Below are 19,231 nucleotides of genomic sequence, written 5' to 3' on the forward strand. Positions count from 1 at the left end.
CAATAAAACTGTGCCAACTCCTCCCTGTTCTGCAAGTCTGTGTTTTTCCAGTTTCCCCGTGGATTTGCCCTGGATGTGCAGGAGAGCTTTTCTTTCATTACAGCACTCTAGTTCCTCAGCCACCCAGAAATGCTGGATGAGATGGGCCCTGTGCGTGGAAAGCTGTCACCAACATACATAGGCACTCTTTGAAACCCATCTCAGATGTTTTGTATGGTAGGCACATTTCAAGAATAAAAGGAATGTGAGCATTTTGAGAACAATGACTAAGGAACACATTCCATCACCTCGCAGTGCACAATGTTCTCTTTCTCCTTTACGTGTATAGATCAGGTTAGATCAGTGAAGGTACTCAACAGAAGTAGGGGGGTATTTTGTTTTATTTTATTCTTCCTTTATTCTGAAGTGTGTATTTCTTTCCAAAGAAAACTAACGTACAAAACAGAAGAAGGCTCTGTGCATTTAAATTGAATGGTTTTGTCAACTTAGACAACAGGTGAGGTCCCCCCCCCCAAAAAAAATGCAACCATGTTCATGAAGCTTTGAGAATATGTGAAGCAGAAAAGCGAGAAAGACTCCAAGGTGAGAGATTCCCCTTTTATGCCAGCCAGCTCCCTAGATGGCTAATGGACTCTTCGGCATCCGTAGAAGGCATTTTTTATAGCTAAAGAATGCCTCCAATGCTCTGCTTCTTTTGATGTGCTACAGAAGAGAAACTGTAGAAGTTTGCGTCCTCTTTCGTTATCAGCACAGTTTTGTGGGAACTGCAGAGAGGGCATGTGAAGAAGAAATATTGCCAGAAGGTCAGTGGCTGGATGAAATGCAGACACTTGAAGCCCAAAACAACTGAACTGCCAGGCGCCCATCGGAATCCTCTTTCTTTCTTTTAATACCCGGAGTGGTGTTTAAAACCAGACCTCACACCCCAGAGGAAGCTTTCTTTTCCATGGCTGCTATAATTTACCTGAACCTAGTTTCTGTAGGATACAGTTAAGTTCATCTATTAAGACAACTGCAGCCACCTGTTTTGGCAGTTTTTATGGAAAAAATAGGAGTTTTGTCAAATGAAAACAAGGTAAGAAATGAAGTGGAAAGAACAAGGAATCTGCCAACAGCTAGGTTCGTGGAAAACATTCCCACTCAGATTGCTATTTAAGACAATATTTTAAAATGGATTTAGTTGTGTGCCTCTTGTCTTTTAACCCCCTACTGCAGTCACTAATGACTGTCTATCAATCTGCCGGATTAAGCAACTGCTCTGAGAAAATAGCATTTGGTAGGTCTCTCACCTTAGCAGGTAAACCATGTCTTTGGTCATTTCCACAATGCCACAATGAACTGTTAGAAGGTAAGTAGCTCAAGAACCATTTTGTTCTCTGTTGCTTGTTATCTTGCACTGAAAAAATGTTCCCAGCAGTGATTTCATGACAACTTGGTTAATTCTGAGAATGATAGCCAACTGCCTGGACCAAGGCAGAATGCAGAGACTTTGTTTTCCTGCTGACGCAATGGCTAATGCATGTTTTTTCTCTCTTTCTCCTTCCTTCCATCGGGATTTGCTGCAGGTGCATAGGCCCACGCCTGGAGGACTGCATTGGTTTCATGGATAGGTACTTGCCGAGCACTTGCTCCTCTTGCCACACCTCCCATGTTCCATGTGTGGGCAAAGGCGCTTGTGTGTGCATGGCCCCTGTGAATGGTGAATGATATTTTCTGTTCTGTAATTGCCTGCAGGTGTAGAGGCCCCTCTAGTCATGACTGCATTTACTATCCGTGGACACGCCAGTCCACTTTACTACAACACGCTAGGTAACATCCGTCATCCCTGCTTTTTTGTTCTTCTTCTTGCCCTTTTCTATATTTTATACAGTAGGGGAGAATCGTGCTAACCAGTTTGCTCTGGAAAATGGATTGGCCAGTGTGCAGACTGATTCTTGTCTGCAACCCCTCACAAGTTCCTCAGAGTGCTTAAGGTGACTGAAGCACATGTAACTGAATACAGGAAGATATAGATGCACCATATCTTCACCAAAGTCTTAAATTTATTACGCAGAAAACCCAATCATTTTGTAAGGGAGAGTACAGTGGTACCTCAGGTTACAAACTTAATCATTCTGGAAGTCCATTCTTAACCCAAGGCGTGCATTCCCTGCATAGGCCTCCTGCGGCCTGGAAGCAGATTGCGTTCATATCCCGGGGCAAAGTTCGCAACCCAGAACACCTACTTCCGAGTTTGTGGAGTTCGTAACCCGAAGCGTTCATAAGCAGGACTGTTTGTAACCTGAGGTACCACTGTGGTGGTCCATGGGGAACTCTAAACCTTCTCGACAATCTTCGGTACCCAGGATTCTAGGGCGGAAGGGACAGTCACAACAGCAAAAATGAAATATAAGTTTGTGAGTATTTCCCTTTTAAAAAGAAATCTATATTTATTGAATTTGAAATTGGACATTGATAACATGAATAACTGTTGTCCCCTCTTATTCCCTGCTCTCCCCCACCCCCAATACCAAACACAGACATAGCTGGTTGATACCAGCTTTTACAAAATTTGCAAAGTTCATCTGAGTTACTTGAATATTTCCTAATTTAATAAATCTATGATAATTATCTGTTTGATTTTAAAATACAGTTGATTCTTTCAGAGCAATTGCAACATTTCTTTTCCTATGAAAATAATATAAACTCTTCACTAGTAACTTGTATCCAGCAATTCAAACTGGTTAACGTGACCTCCTGGTTCAAGCATTCTTTTCTAACCTAAAAACTTAATTGTTACCTTTTTTATTATTTAAATCAACATCACATCATAAAGAATTGTTCCTAGTTCTCTCTGGTTTGTCTTTCAAGTAGAAAAGTAATACAAATGGTCAGTATGTGTTTCTGAAAATGTCTTTGGTTTGTTTATTTAATTAATAATTGTGTGTGGTTTTGAAGGACTAGTGTTACCAAAATAGAAATTTGCCTAAAGACTATATATGGTGAGTCTGGTACCATATTTGAATTATGTGTTAAGATCATACAGCAGCCCTGGTTATTGCAAATCATCAAGAAGCAACACATATTTGTATTTTCAAAAGAAATTCCAATCAAATGCACTGCAGCCCTTGAGTGAACTCATTGTGCCACCATATACTTCCTTCCTGGCACACAGAGAGAGATCCTGCACAGGGGGCATAGAAAACAGGGCAGGTGGAGTGAGTGCGGAATGGGACTCAACAGATATATTTTCTGTGTGATATCCAAAGTCTTTTGCTCTGCTGCAGAAGAACATAATTGCTTAGGCTTGCAGTCTTGTCCATTGGGGATATACCTTGTGGACACATCAGTGCTTACTTCTGAGCAGATATGCTGCAAAGCTCCTTCAGGTGTCAGAAAGATTTCAGGCATCCCAGACTGCTGGTTGGATTTGATCACTTTTGTTTTCTTGATTTAAGGCTGGGATCGCATGAAGTCCCCTAAAGATGCCCCTATTGTCAGACTCAGCCAAACATATAATTGTCTGTTTAGAGCTTGTAATCACATTGTAATTGCACACTAGTGTATACCAGCATATAGATCTGGTGCAGACTATGGGCATGAATAATTTCCTAATTGTCTTACTCACTTGTAACACTAAGGAGCCAGATGTTGCTCAGTTCCTGCCAGTTGAAAATTCCCTAGCATAGGGCAGTTGGCACAGAATGGCACCATCAACTCTAAAACCAGCTTAGGAAGCACATGCCAAGGAGAACAGGAGAGAGCAGGACTCTGTGCCAAAGTTAGTTGGCAGTGCTTCTGTGAGTTGGCAGATGGGTTACAGCCTGCTCACTGTTGTTACCCACCCACCTAGCTGCCCCAAGATTTTCTATTGTACTTTTCACGGTTGTTTCTGGATGATGGCGCTTTATTGCACTGGGAAAAGGCTGCATTACCACACAGCCTCTGAAAATCATGATGAGAAAATTAGTACTGACTTGCATGGACTGTATGGCAGTGCAGCCTGGCATTTTCAAGCAGCTGGAGCTTCGGTTCTCAGACCATCTTCTCCTAACCTCCAGGGAGTTTGGAGCACTCACTTCCCTTTGAATTCACAACTATTGGAGAACGGCTAAAATAGGAGGTGGGGCAGTAACCATGAAAAAGCTATAATTCAGCAATTAAAATAATTTATAATAATTGTTTAATTTTAGAATACAATCTTGAGCATCAGAAAAAACTATACATAACTGTGTGTTGGGTTTTAGGATATATTTTTCACTTCTGTTTCAAATGAAATTCTGCCACTAATTCAGCATTTCCTCAGAGAAATAGGGTTGGGTGTCATCAGTATGATGACAGCACCTTACTACATAAACCAGATTAACATATCTAGCAATTTCGTGCAGACATTAAACAACCAAAACTAAACAAAAGTCATCCACAGAGTGGCCTCAAAGTCACATCCTTTGATGCGCTTCAAGTCACTTTCTGCTGCAAGGAGGCATTTGATTTTTCACGGACCTGGCCAATTCACCCACTCCTGCCTGATGTTAGGAGATGGTAGCCTGCTTCCTTCCAGTCATCTAGGCCATATCCTGCTGATGTCAAATGCTGAAGCTGTTTGCCACAAGAAAACCAGCATTCATTTTTCCCATTCCCACAGCTCTTCCAGGGATAGACCATTTGCTGTTTGGTATTCAGGCAACCAGTTTTACAAAGTTAGCATGGATCACACTGGGGTTGGGGAATGAGGCCAGTCACATTAACTGGTGGGGCAATGACTTTGTCCTGAGTAGGGCAAGATAGAGGGCAGATGAATTAAAAATCTCTTAACTCCTGGGTCCAGAATACCTTAAGGATCGCCTAATTCATTATATCCCAGCCCAATCACTGGGGGCTTTGGGGAAGTCACTGTAAGTGGTCCCCCATGGCTCAGATGCACTGCTCATATCCCCTGAAACTGTGTGTTCAGTACTGGGAATTTTATGGAACTTGTGGTTGAGGTCAGACAAGCCCCCTTGCTTTTGAGCTTCCGGTATGACTGAAGCCTTTCTCTTTTTTAACTTCAACAGGCATTTTACCTAAATTCTGATTTTATATTTTTAACTGACTTTGTTTTATATTGTTACATGGCTTAAAGACAATTGCCATTAAGTTGTGTACAAATTGTCAACATAACTAAATAAAAGATTCCTTCCAGTAGCACCTTAAAGATACACATACCTTATGTGTATCTGAAGAAGTGTGCATGCACACGAAAGCTCATACCTAGAACTAACTCAGTTGGTCTTTAAGGTGCTACTGGAAGGAATTTTTTTATTTTGTTTTGACCATGACAGACCAACACGGCTACCTATCTGTAACTAAATAAAAGATTGACTAGGGTGCCTCTGGTATATAAAACTCACATACAACACAAATTGCTTCTGGTCCACTTATACAGTGGTGCCCCGCAAGACGAATGCCTCGCAAGACGGAAAACTCGCTAGACGAAAGAGTTTTCCGTTTTGGAGGTGCTTCGCAAAACAAATTTCCTATGGGCTTGCTTCGCAAGACGAAAATGTCTTGCGAGTTCCTGCGGGTTTTCCCCCCTTTTTTCCCCTTTTTCTAAGCTGCTTATCCGCTAAGCCGCTAAAAGCCGCTAAACCTCTAATAGCGCTAATCCACTAAGCCGTCAATGGGCTTGCTTCGCAAGACGAAAAAACCGCTAGACGAAGAGACTCGCAGAACGGATTCTTTTCGTCTTGCGAGGCACCACTGTATGTGCAATAAAGGCAGCTGTATCTCACAATTACAAGGCATACAAAACTTCATATATGCACATATAAACTGGCTTCCTTACACCAAGTCAGACCATTGTTCCATCTGCCAGTACTGCCTTTCCTACTCTGCAAAGCCCTGGGGAGAGCAAGGTCTTTCTAGCCCTCCAGTCTGAGACCTTTTTGCAGTGTTTGTGTTTGACAACTGAGGTATGACCCAACCTTGTGATATCTGAACAGATCATAGGTGGTGACTACCTGACACTCTAGAGCAGGGGTCTGCAACCTGCGGCTCCGGAGCCGCATGTGGCTCTTTTACACCTCTGCCGCGGCTCCGGGGCGGATACTAGCGAGGGGAGGAGGCGCATTGTGCGCCCCGACACTCCCCACTGTGGCGGGTGCTGTATTGGCTGTGACGTCGCATGGGGGCAGTGCGTGCGTTAGTCACGCACCGTCCCGACGTCACCTTCCCACCCGCCCACCCGCTACATTGTAAGGGGCATGTACGCTGGTCACTGCATTGAAAGGGGGCATGTACGCTGGTCACTGTTTTGAAGGGGAGTGAAGAACACACACACACAAAAAGGTAACTTGTTAATTTAACGTTTATTTCTAAACGAGGAGGAGTAATTCTGAGGGGTCAAAAAGTGACAAAAAAGTTATTTTTATAATGACGAGTTTTGCGGCTCCCAGTTTTTTTATTTTCGGAAACGGGTCCAAGTGGCTCTTTTTGTCTTAAAGGTTGCAGACCCCTGCTCTAGAGTCATCACTTGGGATTTTGTAGTTTGTTTTCTTGCTTTGCATTTTACTGAGCACTGAAATGAAAGGCATCGGACCAGATGCATGGCAAACTGTGTGTGGTACAAAATTCAAAACCAAGCATCATGATTGTATTTGGGGAAAACATTGCCAGTATTTCAGCTTTCACAGTAGGCATTCAAGGTGTAATTAAGAGCAAAAGAATCCTGTAAGCCTATGTGAACAATTTTCTATTTTCCTGGTAGATGAACAATCATAATATGGCAGATGTAGTCAGCATGGGGAAACTGTGTTTTTACTATTTCCTGGTGTAATCTGATGTATGTACTGATTTACACCCTAAATGAAGGTCTTTCTTATTTCCACATTTCCCCTTTTAACTAACAGGAGCTAATTAGCCAAGTCTCCCCCACTGAGAGATGGTTGCATGAAACAGTGTGGGGATATTAACTCTCTTCATCCTTTTCTTCCAATTGAACAAAAGCGCATTTCTCCTTTCGACTCATCCCTTTACAGATATCAGGCTCTTCTTTTTTGTTGACTGTGTATGTATACAAGAGCTAATTAACAGCAAATCCTTTGTAAAGCAGTGAAACCTTTTCCTCGTTGTGTTTGATACCCGCTTCACAGTATGATTTCATTATAATTTCACAGTAACTCAGCAGCACAGAATACATGATGGGGAATGGGAAGCTTGCCATTAATAAACTCTGAATGTTCATAGTCATCTTCATTTTTATAATGCTCTGTTCTTCTGCATGGATTAAAGTTTCCCATATGTTCCAGATATTTATAGGATAATTATATACATAATCCTGTAAAAGTTGGTGGGGACAGAGAGTGAGAGAGAAAATACACCGTAAAATCTACTTAAAGAGAGGGAAAAAGAATTTGTGAGCATAAAGCAAAAAATTGTCTTTGGACTGGTACTATTGACTATGCAAAAATGTATTTACCAACAGAGGCCTTTGGGGAAAACAACTATAATGTACTAGAGAACTTATCTCGTTCATACCTGAAAAATGTGTTGAGGGAGGCACCATTGCTGTGCAAAGCACTGAGAAGATCCTGGTTTCTATCCCCAGAAACCTCTTAATTAAAGAACCAAACAGCAGGTGCTACAAAAGACCCTCTGCCTGAGATCCTGGATAGCCACTGCCAGTCAGAGTAGACAATACTAGACTAGATGGACAAACAGTCTGACCTGATGTTAAGGCAGCTTCCTGTTTTCAGCTACGTGCAGTTTGTTATGTTGAAACTGGGAACTGCAGCTATTTTAAATGGTTCAACTGAACACGTCTGAACTGCAAACCATGACTTGAATTTGACTTGTTCAGACAAGGCATAATTAAAACCAGGGCTGGCCTGCCCATGAGGTTTGGTGAAGCAGTCGCCTCAGGTGGCAGAAGCTCCCAAGGCAGTGGACCTGCGGGGGCCCCGCCACCTCCGCTGGAGAAGTGCTGCCAGTATCTGCGCTGATTTCTGGCAGGATCTCACCACTTCCTGCCACCGCACAGAACCTGGGTCAGGAATGCTGCCGTGGGGCAGCGGCAAGGGCAGCACTTTCCATTTCACCTTAAGCAGTGAAACAGGACGCACCACCCCAGCGAGTTTGCCCCAGTTCGGACATAACAACAAACTGCAGTTAGTTGAACACAGGAAGCAAATGCTTCTGATCTCCCAGCTATGCCAGAGCAGGAAAGGAGGAGATCACATGACCAGGCTCATTTCCATGGTGCTATAGCCAATGCAGCTCCTGCCTGTGGGAGCCCAGTGGATGTGATCAAGTAACCATTTCCTTGTTCTTATTTGACTCGCCCAGTGTGTCACCTGACCAAATGTTCTGAAGCATGAAAAGAGCTTCTGAAACTGAAAACTGGATCTTCCTTAATTGTGCAAGCACCCATTTGGTGTTAGGTGCTAATCTGATGCTGTTGTTTTGAAAACGTCAGGTGCAATTTTTTTGACTTGTTAGGAACAGTCTAAGGGAAGAAGCAATTGATTCTAAACTTTCATGTGCATTTTTAATACTGTTCCTTATAAGTGGAGACCTTCAGTGAATTCCTTAACTGTTAAGATTAGGCAGGTACGGAGAACTGTCATCTCTTTCGTTGCTGCCAATCGCAGTCATTGTGTGGTTGTACCTACAGCACTTGTTATCCGTATATGAGTACTAACACCTCATTTTTTTAGGGAAGGAAATACTGGTCTTAGCACCTTGAAAAGACTAGATAGCTGCAGGAACTGTATTCTTTCAAGAAATCAAACCTCATGAGCAAAGGAACAGAGGTGGTGCTTCTACTGCTCTGGCAAACTCTTTCTCAATCTCTGTGTCCTTGGAAATGGGTTCCTTTTCAAGTTGCTATGTAGGTTTTATTCCCCACCCCACCGTGTTACTATGATTTTTTTGGTATGTACCTATTTATAACTCTGAAACCTATGTCCTCGGAAACTTACTTTACACAGCTTCATTCAGCTGTAATTACAAACAGCACCTGAAAGGAATGCATCATTAGGCGGAGAAGAAACACAAAATCTGCAATTTGGGAACATTCCAAGATTCTCTAGTGCCTCATTAATGAATGAGACCCAAGAACCTCAGTCAACAAAATTACATGCTAAGCCTAAATTTCTGCCACTTGTGCAGATTCATCACAAGGAAGGCCACCTGTTCTGAAAAGCCCCGCTGTTTGTTAAGTTGAGAAACAGAATCTCTTTTGCTAACATAAATATTAGTTCACATAGGGTACTTACTTCACTGTGGGGCTGACCCAAATGGCCATCTGTGAGCTTTGCATCAGGTACAGTAGCAGAGCTAGGGCTGTCAAAAAAACAACCTACGACATGTCTGTGAACAAGAGCTAAATAGATCGTGGGCTTGCTTTTGTTGCTTTTAGAGTCCATGGGGACTGAGTTGGCTGTATGATGGCTGAGCTTGCTGAATGTAGGTTTTGCACAGTATGATGTCTGAGGCTCGACTCAGACATTCATCAGGACAGCAAGAGGTTTTGCATGGTAGTTGAATGGGCATGCCTGGTCCTTCGTATCATATTCATGCAATCCCCTCTGTTTTTTCAGGAGGAGGAGAATCACATAAATTGGGTATGACTTCAGCAAGAGGAGGGGAGGGCCTACTGCCCTGTCAGGTGAAGACTTCCCCCAGCCCATTAAGTGTTTGAATTAGGACAAATCTGCCATGATCTAGGCATCATCTCTGGTGCTGAAGGAACCATAGCTAATAGTAACTAAAATGTAAAATATTACTTAACTTCAAATGGCTAAGCAAGCTAATTGGCCAATTCCAATGAACACTTGTAAACCAGACGCTTGTAAGCCTTGTTACAGCATCTTTTTGTGTGCATAAAGGCACAAACTGGCCATTCCATATCTGCAATCTGTGGGTGGATGCAGATAACAATTTTAACATACATTTTACCACACATCTGCCCTGGATGTGTGGGACAATCTTCCTTATCATTTGATGGGACAATCAGAGAAGTTCCCCTGGAGTGGTTTGGTCATCTGTATAAGCTCCATTAAAATGGGCCATAACTAGGATCGAACAATCCAAATTTTAGACCTTGCTTGTTAAGCAATATATAAGCTTATTTGCAATGGTGTCTTATATAAAAAATTGCAAACACACTTTGATTTTAGGAAAGGCAAGTATCTTGGCCTGTAAGATGAGGTAGGATTTGAAAAACAAGGGGATGAATTGTACAAATGAGAATATGCAACAAAGGTTATGCAGAAAGAAACCAAAAATAAGGGAAAAGATGGGAGGGAGAGAAAATATCAGCAATAATTACATATACAGGGACATTAGCTGGCAATGTATCAGCTTGAGCAGCAAAGTTAAAGAAGTAACACATAATCTTTCCCCCCCCCCCCTCTTCATGCAACTAGCTGGTACTTTCTTAACAATTCTGGTCCTGTTCTGGAGCATTCCAGAAACCCAGCATCCTTCTTACATAGCGGAATAAATTGCTTATTTTTCCAACTTTCATTGAAGTTTAATTGAATTTACTGCCCAAATTCTCAAAATTATCATACATGATTTTTTAAAGTGTATCTGCTGAATATCCTCTGGTTGTGCTAATGTTCTCCAAATTCTAGGCACATATTTTATATTCACCATCAGCATTTGACATGAAAAGATTTTGCTGCGGCAGTGAACATTTGACAGTAGCTGTGAGATGACATGTGGTTGCAGTCAGAATTTGACCATATGCAGCAGCAATTTTCAGTATTTGATAACTGATATTCAGGGTCAAATTTGATGCAGTATGGGAGATCTCTGATTGGATTTCTGAAGACAGAATGAACAAATCTCCCTTTCCCCCCACGTAAGAATAGCTCAAGAACCTTAACGACGGGAAACAACTCAACTTCCTTTGTGCGAAAATGTGTTTATGAAAATTTTTTAAGATTGTAACAGAACTGAAATTTAGTGTTTCCTTATTCCATATTTCACTAAAGCCCATTTCCTTTAAATTACCAATATCAATAGAATTCAGAGGATCAAATAACAATGCTGTGCAGTAGCTTAAGGAAAAGAAGCACAATATGGTGTGACAATAAAGGTACAAGAAAAACCAAGGATTCAATCCATCTTTAAAAGTCACAGTATTTTGATGGTTAATGCACCCTGTGCAAGTCATTGAGATTCTGCAGATGTGCATCATGTGCAAGCCTTGCATTAATTTACACCAGACTCTTGACTTTATTTTGCCTCTTTTCCCATAATCAAGAGGGATTTGATAATCATGCTATAACTTGTGTAGGGCATTTACACAGACAGAATACTGCTCTTGTAATATAATAGTGATAACTCCCAAAGTAGCATCAAGGCAGGCCCAGGAATAAATACTGTATACTTTTTTTGTGTGTGTGTTCTACAGCTACCTTGAATTCTCCTTGATATTTATGAGCCTATGAGAAGTTTGTTCCCTCATACACTTCAGAAAGTTAAGGTTTGCATATTTAGAAGCAGCTTGAGTGCAAGTATAAATACTGATTCATTTCAGGGGCAGTTTACTAGAATACTAATGTCACAAGTATTACAAAACCAGATTATGGTTTATGGAAACCCTGGGCAGTTAATTTAGAGCCAGGGTGGTGTAGTGGTTAAGAGTGGTGGACTTGTAATCTGGTGAACTGGGTTTGCTTCCCCGCTCCTCCACCTGCAGCTGCTGGGTGACCTTGGGCCAGTCACACCTCTCTGAAGTCTCTCAGCCCCACTCACCTCACAGAGTGTTTGTTGTGGGGGAGAAAGGGAAAGGAGATTGTTAGCCGCTTTGAGACTCTTTAGGGTAGTGATAAAGCGGGATATCAAATCCAAACTCTTCTTAGGATCGGCTGAGTGGCATCTTGCCCCAGGCATTGGAATGGCATTCAGTATTCAGCTTGTGTAGTCTGAGCCTGACAAAGGCTGACATCACACTTTACATATGGGGAAAGTGGTATGGATGCACATTTGCCACCATGGAGACGAGTGCAGCATCTCTGTGTTCAAACCACTTCAACCTCATTTAAAATGCTGAATCTCTCTTCATCCTGAGTACATCTTGCTACTGCCAGGTACATTAATCTCTGGCATGTGAAACATACTGCTGTTTGCCATCTTTTCTTCCTATGTACTTTCAGATTTCTTCCCATTCAAATGTTTGACCTCTGCCTTACTCTGAATCTTTGGTAGTGAGAGCCCACAAAATAACATGCCCGCTTGCCTACCATATCCTCCTTTGTTAATCTGGCCTTGCTGTGGCATGAATGTGAAAACATGTTGGCGTTTGCAGCATTTACTGAACATGCCCTTGAATTTAGATATGACTGAATGTATTTTCAGTGCCTGGATCTATGATTAATTTTCTTGAACATTTTACCTGTGCATTGAAAGAAACACCAGTATTTTCTTTTCCTGAAATACAGGCAGAGAGGCTCCTGGATGGTCCCCTAGTCATCCAGCATGCCTCATCAGCCACCACTAAAAAATACTTTGAAACACAATATGCTGTTTGGCAATGCACAATGTAGCCTCAACCATGACAAGTTTTGTATGAAAGCTGTGAGTAGTTATCGATTCTGTTAGAGGCGGAACAGCTAAGTTTTTGTAGGATGGCATGGCCATTTCTCTTCCATCAATATTGCTGCCCATAGCATGTTCTTGATTCAGTGCCCCAATTAAATACCAGTGGAAGAAACTATCAGGTTAATTATACACAGCTATTTATGCCACCTGCTAAATGCTGACCACATCTGAACTACTACTGCCAAGTACCTAGAATGGATGTCACCAGACAAACTGACCTCATGGTGCATAATATGTTTCTGCTCAGTGTGATACGTGCTTACATTTGTAAAAAGCACATTTTCCATTTAATGCACAAAAATAAACATGGAGAGAACTACATACAACTTGGTAAAGTGAAGCGTGCCTAGTACAGCCTAACCCAAATTTGCAGGGTTTAACAGAGAAGCTTCATGGAGGGAAAGACTCTCTAAAGAAGAGATAAGGGCGCAAGTTGCAAATCACCCCTTTTGGCTTGACAGTCACTAGACTGTTTCGATCCAAGAAGAAGAAAATATTCATTTTTTGTGGAGAGGGTAGAAAATTGAAAAAATGCAGCAAGTGTATAAAGAGAGCTCTTCTTTTGCTTAGGTTGAACCTGTTTCACCTGAGAGTCCAATCTAGTGGATTTAGATGTTTTCCCGTCACAGTTAAATCAATCTATATTAGGCAGGACCTGACTTGGCATATTTTAAAAACAGCATTAATTCTTTTAGTGAAATCAGACACACACTGAAGAAGAGTGCTTGTGAAAGTTCTTTTTATGTTAACTTTTCCTGATTATTTGTGCTACAGTTTCCTCGACCCACAGAATGTCCACTGAATGTTCATGTCCTTCCCACTTTTTGGAAATTAAGTTTTCTTTATTAATGCTAAGTCATAGGTACAGGCGAACAAAAAGGAAGCATAAGTTTCCAAACACAAGAGCAGTTCAGAGGTTGCATTTTCTCACTCAATAGGCAGATAATATTTTTTTTCAGGCAGCAAGGGGAGAAGGGAGTTTTGTATATCTGAATTGGACACATAAGAAATGGCATCCTACCAAATAATGATAATAATAATAATAATAATAATAATAATAATAATAATAATAATTTTTATTTATACCCCGCCCTCCTCAGCCAAGGCCGGGCTCAGGGCAGCTAACAAGCAATAATAAAAACAAGTTGAATGATTACAACTTAAAAACAACATTAAAATAGTGAAACATTCAAATATTAAAATGTAGCCTCATCACAGGAGGAGAAAGGAAAAGAAAAAAGAAAGAGAGGGAGAGAATCAAATGGCATAGAGGTGTTCGGTTCTTCCTTACCCTTAGAAATGTGTGATATTTGAGCTATTTTCTCTACAGTAGCTAGAGTCCACATATTCTTGTACTGCAGCAAGAGCTGTAGTGTCTTCCATTTCCGGGCCAAAAAAGTTATCACTGCAGCCAGTACCCCTGTAAGAAGGGACAAAGGTTCTGCTGGTGCATTTGCACTGCACCAACCTCACTGCCACTTTTCCTCTCCACCCACCTTCTGGTAAGCACAAAGGATGAGACTGAGCAGAGATCAGGTGAGCAGCAGCACCCCACCAGTTACTGCCCAGAAGATTCTGGTGACCTTTTAATTTGCTTGGGGGAAGTTCCGCCGTGAATAAATCCACAAAAGAGGGAGATTGAATAAACAGTTATGTAAAGCAAACTCTTAGAGGTGCTCAGATTTATTAAAGCACAAAACATATTCAAATGCAATGAGGGGAATCTTCAATAACATTATTGCATGAGGCTTCAAGAAAGGGTTGTATCTAGAGCAATATTTAGTAATGCATCCCATCAGCACAAGGATTTCTGCTTGCATGGTGGGATCTCCCCCTGCACTCCCCAAATCTGTTCTAGGGGTTCCCCCAACCCTCTGGAGCAGATTTGGGGAGGTTGAAGGGTGTGCATAGGGGGAGTAGAGGGATGAAAGTCCCATTGTGCAGAAATCTTAGTGCTGATGGGACATGTTAGTTGGATACTACCCATATATATCTCCCGGCAGCAGCAGCACCAGCAGAAACAAAAACAAAAACAAAAACAAAGCAGCAATGCTTCTGGGTTTTGTGACATTCAGACATTCAGAAGTATTCAAAATGTCTTAGACTGGCTAACAACTATACCACTGAGACTAAGAAAGCACAAAGGTCACCTTAATTTGTTATGGGGAGATATGGGAAGATGCGGTTGTCTTTGTGCTTTCTTAGTCTGTATATTTTTATATTTAGTGATGGGTAAGGCATTTTAAAGTTGTCTAATTGTGGGTGCAGTATTACCGGAGGGCAGGGGGAGGGAGGGACTGAGAAGGCACCTTGTTAAGGCACATAGAACTCTCTGCATACACCTCATTACATGGTCCAACTCAATGCCTCTCTGTGTCATTAGCTGACTGATGTAAAAGATGCTCAAATTCAGACAGGGACTGATAAAATCTGTGTGAATCAGATACCTAGGCAGTATACAACATAATTAAAGCCTCCTTTGCAGAAGGAGTTTTATGAAAATGTCACTTAGGTATGTTCACAGGAACCTATGTAGAAACACGAATAAAGATTACTAATTTATTTTCATAAATTCTGTAGCAACAAGGGCTTCAATGCTCAGCCTACTCACATATTATATTACCTATTTTAATAAAGAAGATAGGATAACAGATGTTCTCTCCCCTGGCTTTCCTTCACAGTGTCTCTTCCTGTTCTCTACTCTACACCTTAAAACACTTAGTAATAATATATATAAGTAATTAAGCTCCAAATCCTGATTCTGACAGTACCATAGGGACAGTAGATGTTTTTGATGTTTTGAAATGGCTACAGAGTTGATACATGCTCCCCTGTTGAGCCACCTCATGTACCTTTGCAATATTAACTTTGAACTTTCATCTTGATTTGGTGTGTGTGCCTGTACAGGACTGAATAGCAGATGTTACAGAGGAAAGGAAAATATTGCATACCGTTTAAATAAACGTACACTCTTGATCTCTTCTAGATAAGGGCCCCTCACTGTTTATCACTCCTAGTTAAGGAGTCAAAACATTTATTTAAAGTCGTCCATTCGTGACTTCCTTAATGCCAACAAGTAAGAAATATTACGTTGTATTATTAATTATTATTGTACCCCATTATTCCTCCAAAGAGCTCAGAGCACCTGCTTTCTTTTTCCCAAGTGATTCCCTGTCCTGGCTTCATATTGGGACAGATCTGCCTAGCTCTAGCAATAGACTTCCAACCAGTGCTGACCCATCCTTGAGCCAAGGTGAGGTGTTTGCATCAGTTGGCAGATGTTGAGGAGCGACGTATCAGTGACCCCCTTTCAGAACTCCTCCAGAATCCATTTGCCCATAAAGTTACTCACCACTGTTACACTGGCTGGCTAGTTGCTTCCCTGGTGGTGGATGCAGTTGCCCCCAGCAGTCAACTAGCTGCTGTTCCCAACCTAGGGGTCTAGGAGTGCTGCCATCACGTTGCAGCTGCAGGAAGTGGAGGCACTGTCCCTAAAGGGCTGGGTCACCTACACTGTGGTCTGAGGAACAGTCCTTCCTCCAAATGAGGTCTAGTGGGTGAGCTGGTCCTGGAATGCACCTGTTTAAACAGTTAAACAGCTGCAAAAGTACAAGTGAGGCAAGCACTCTCTAGGGCTGCCTTGTCCACCATGCCAAGGAAGGACCCTATATTCCTCGCAAGAAGACATGGGCAAGGTGGTCACAGAGGGCCTTAGGAGTGTCTGTGGTTGGCAGCAGCAGAGGAAGTCAGTCTATGGGAAGATACCTCAAGCCCCACAATGGGCTTTGTGATAAATTTGCAACATGGGTTTCCTTATTTCCTCAAAAGGCCTTGCCTGTCCTGGAAAGCTGGTTGGTTGACTTTTGTCCTTCACCTTCTTTGGGTCCCTTTATTTAAGCTCCTTTCGTTTCTAGTATCGTAATATGGCAGAAATAGGGATTCATTTAACTCAAGTGACAGGTGTCCTTTAGCCACTGTTTCCCATGACGGGTTCTAGTATCATTTTTTCCTGTTCACTCTGGAGTCCAGATATATAACTGGGACCTCAAAATGTTGTCTTGAACACTAGCTCCCACTGCCCCTGGTAGATCAGTATCCGGGGTTTAATATGTCTTTTGTTCCTACTTTCTGGTGCCACACCCCGTTGGCTCCTCCTGCCTGTGCAGGAGTGAGGTGGGAACAACAGGAGCTTGGGAATTATTAGTCCTTGGAATAAGAGCCTGTTACAAACTGCAAGGCTTCACTTGCCTCTTCCTCTCTCTTTGTTTAGAATAGGAGCAGCTGCTGTTTAACATGCTAACCAGGGACTCAGCTATACAGCTGCAAATATAACGTTTAAAGTGTGTTTTAATTTCTCTGGTTGGCCAACCTTGAATATATTTGTCTCCATCAGATACCCTCAGACCACTCTGTCTGCTCAGTGTAAATAGTAATACTTATGTTGGCCTTAGTACTACTGTATATTTAAAAACTAAGTGGAAAGTCTTTGTCCTTAACTTGTATAGGTCTGATTTTATTCAGCTTAGAAGCACATTATACCATGATAATGAGACTATGATAGTTTGTGCTTACAAATGTCATAATGTCAGGTTACTTTTTGTGGCCTTTCATGCACAAGGTCAACATGGTTATTTAAAAAATGCACCAGGGAAGGACTGGACTAATTAACTCATCCCACACAGACTTTGCTCAGCATCTTAAGACATTAAACATTATTAGTGACACTGGAAGGAGCATATGTTATGGGTCAGCTGCTGGCCTCTATCACTTGTACAAGTAAAGAAAAGTCACCTTAGAAATGCATTTTTCTGCAATCAGTATTAACTTTTTTCCTAGTGTTTTCAGGTTCATTTCACATGTGCAGATAGGCACATGACCTATTGATTGTAACAAACATCAGATGAATATTATGTCAGGGAAATGCTAGAGCCAGCAACCTATATAGAAGGCTAGGGGCTAATTAAGTAAGTTGGTGCCCAGTGCAAAAGATCTCAGGTGTTGCCAATGCACTCTGGGACAAAGAAGCAGCCACTGCTATTGCTTTGAAAATGAAAAAGGACAGCAGTCATTTGGATCTGTCTTTAGCATTTATCAGAACATATAGACACCAAATTGAGAAGCAGCACGTAATGGGTGAAAGGCATGTTTTTACCTCCTTACATCAAGTTTCACCATTACATACCTTCCAAAATTTCTCCGATGAAAATTATAATTATAATTATAATTATTTTATTGTTTATACCCCTCCCCTCTGATTGGATTTCCCCAGCCACTCTGGGAAGTTTCCAAGATATAAAAAAACACATAATAGGACATTAAACATTAAAAAAACCAAAAAACACTTTATAGCTAGGCTTATTTAATCAATTTGTTAAATTCAGTGGGTGCAAGTTAAAGATACCTAAATTCAGTTGAAACTAATGGGACCCAACTGTGTTTAATTTTAATTTTCATTTGGAGAAGCATAATGTAAAATAATAATGACAGATGAGTGTGACTCAAAGGGAAAAATGCTAGGTGCAGCTTCTCAGCCATAATTTTTCTGCATAGATTTGCGGTTTTCCTAAAACTAGCCCATTTGCCTACCTGATGTTGGAGAAATAGTGGCCTACCTCATAGGATGGTTGCAAGGACACATGTTATAAATATTGGAAACCTCTTTCTTTGTATAATGTATTATATAAATATTGCTACTTAAACACAGTTCTCATAATATTACCCAAATGGCATCCATGAGACTCCTAACTTGACATTTTCTCAGAGAGATTTGAGAAAATTGTATTGAATAGGTCACAATTCATTTTGAGGAATTGTTGAAATTGCAACTGATCCCTAATTTCTTGACCTTTCATTCATCTTCCTAACAATATAACATGGTTCAGCTAAGATAAGCTATTACTTTAGAGGATCTTGCTTTTGCATAGGAAGCTGGACTAGATGGGTTTATTATCCCTTAAAAATGTCAGTGTATTGTTGCCAGAATCAAATTTTAAACATTTTCCAGACAATTTGAGCAGGACTAATCAATGTCCCCAAATGGAATGAGAATCTGGTGTGAGCACAGTCCACTTTCAACTTCTTATGACTAGATATGACTTCTAGTAATATGCTCAATGCCCAAGTTGCAAAAATAACTGCTCACAGTAGTAGGCTGCATGGAATTGCAAGGCACAGTCTTTACTTCTGTGGGGAAAACCCATTTTTTGTGTGAATTACTACCTTTGGCCAGAGCTGGCCCAAGACATTTTGGCACCTAAGGTGAACCACAACATGGCGACCCTCTCCAGGGAAGGAGGGGTGAGTGATTATCTCTATCAAGGACAAGGGGGGGAAAGGGGAATCAAAGGCTCATGGGGAAGAAAAGGACCTGCTCTGAATCATACCAGGTGAATGCAGAGACCAGGAGACTCTAGAGGGTAGCCCCTGACATTTCTTCCCTAGGAGTGCGGAGAGGCCTGCAGGGTCTCCTGTTCACTGAGCAGCTGCTGTGGCAGTGGGATTAGGGGCAGGCTGCCAAGGAGGAGGCAGATCCAGCCTCCAAAGAGCATGCCATAGCTGTTGCGGCCACAGTGGCAAAAGCACCAGTGGGCAATGCATTCCTTGGAGGCCACATCTGCCCCTTGCCTCATGGGTGGGCTGGCCTGGCCTCTGGCAGTACCCT

General features: G+C 41.7%; 1 protein-coding gene across 3 annotated transcripts in view; it reads left to right on the forward strand.

Annotated features, from left to right (window-relative positions):
- The window catches only part of ERBB4 (erb-b2 receptor tyrosine kinase 4), an 816,477-nt gene that overhangs the window by 649,136 nt on the left and 148,110 nt on the right, over positions 1 to 19,231 (forward strand). For 2 of the 3 annotated variants that reach the window (XM_081857292.1, XM_081857294.1), the window contains exon 16: positions 1,735 to 1,809. In XM_081857292.1, coding sequence (XP_081713418.1) covers positions 1,735 to 1,809 — 75 coding nt within the window. Of the gene's footprint in view, positions 1 to 1,565; positions 1,611 to 1,734; positions 1,810 to 19,231 lie in introns of all 3 variants that reach the window. The other variant, XM_081857293.1, reaches the window with a different exon arrangement.

The sequence above is a fragment of the Podarcis erhardii genome (assembly GCF_964252035.2).
Source record: "Podarcis erhardii genome assembly, chromosome: 1".
NCBI classification, from domain to species: domain Eukaryota; kingdom Metazoa; phylum Chordata; class Lepidosauria; order Squamata; family Lacertidae; genus Podarcis; species Podarcis erhardii.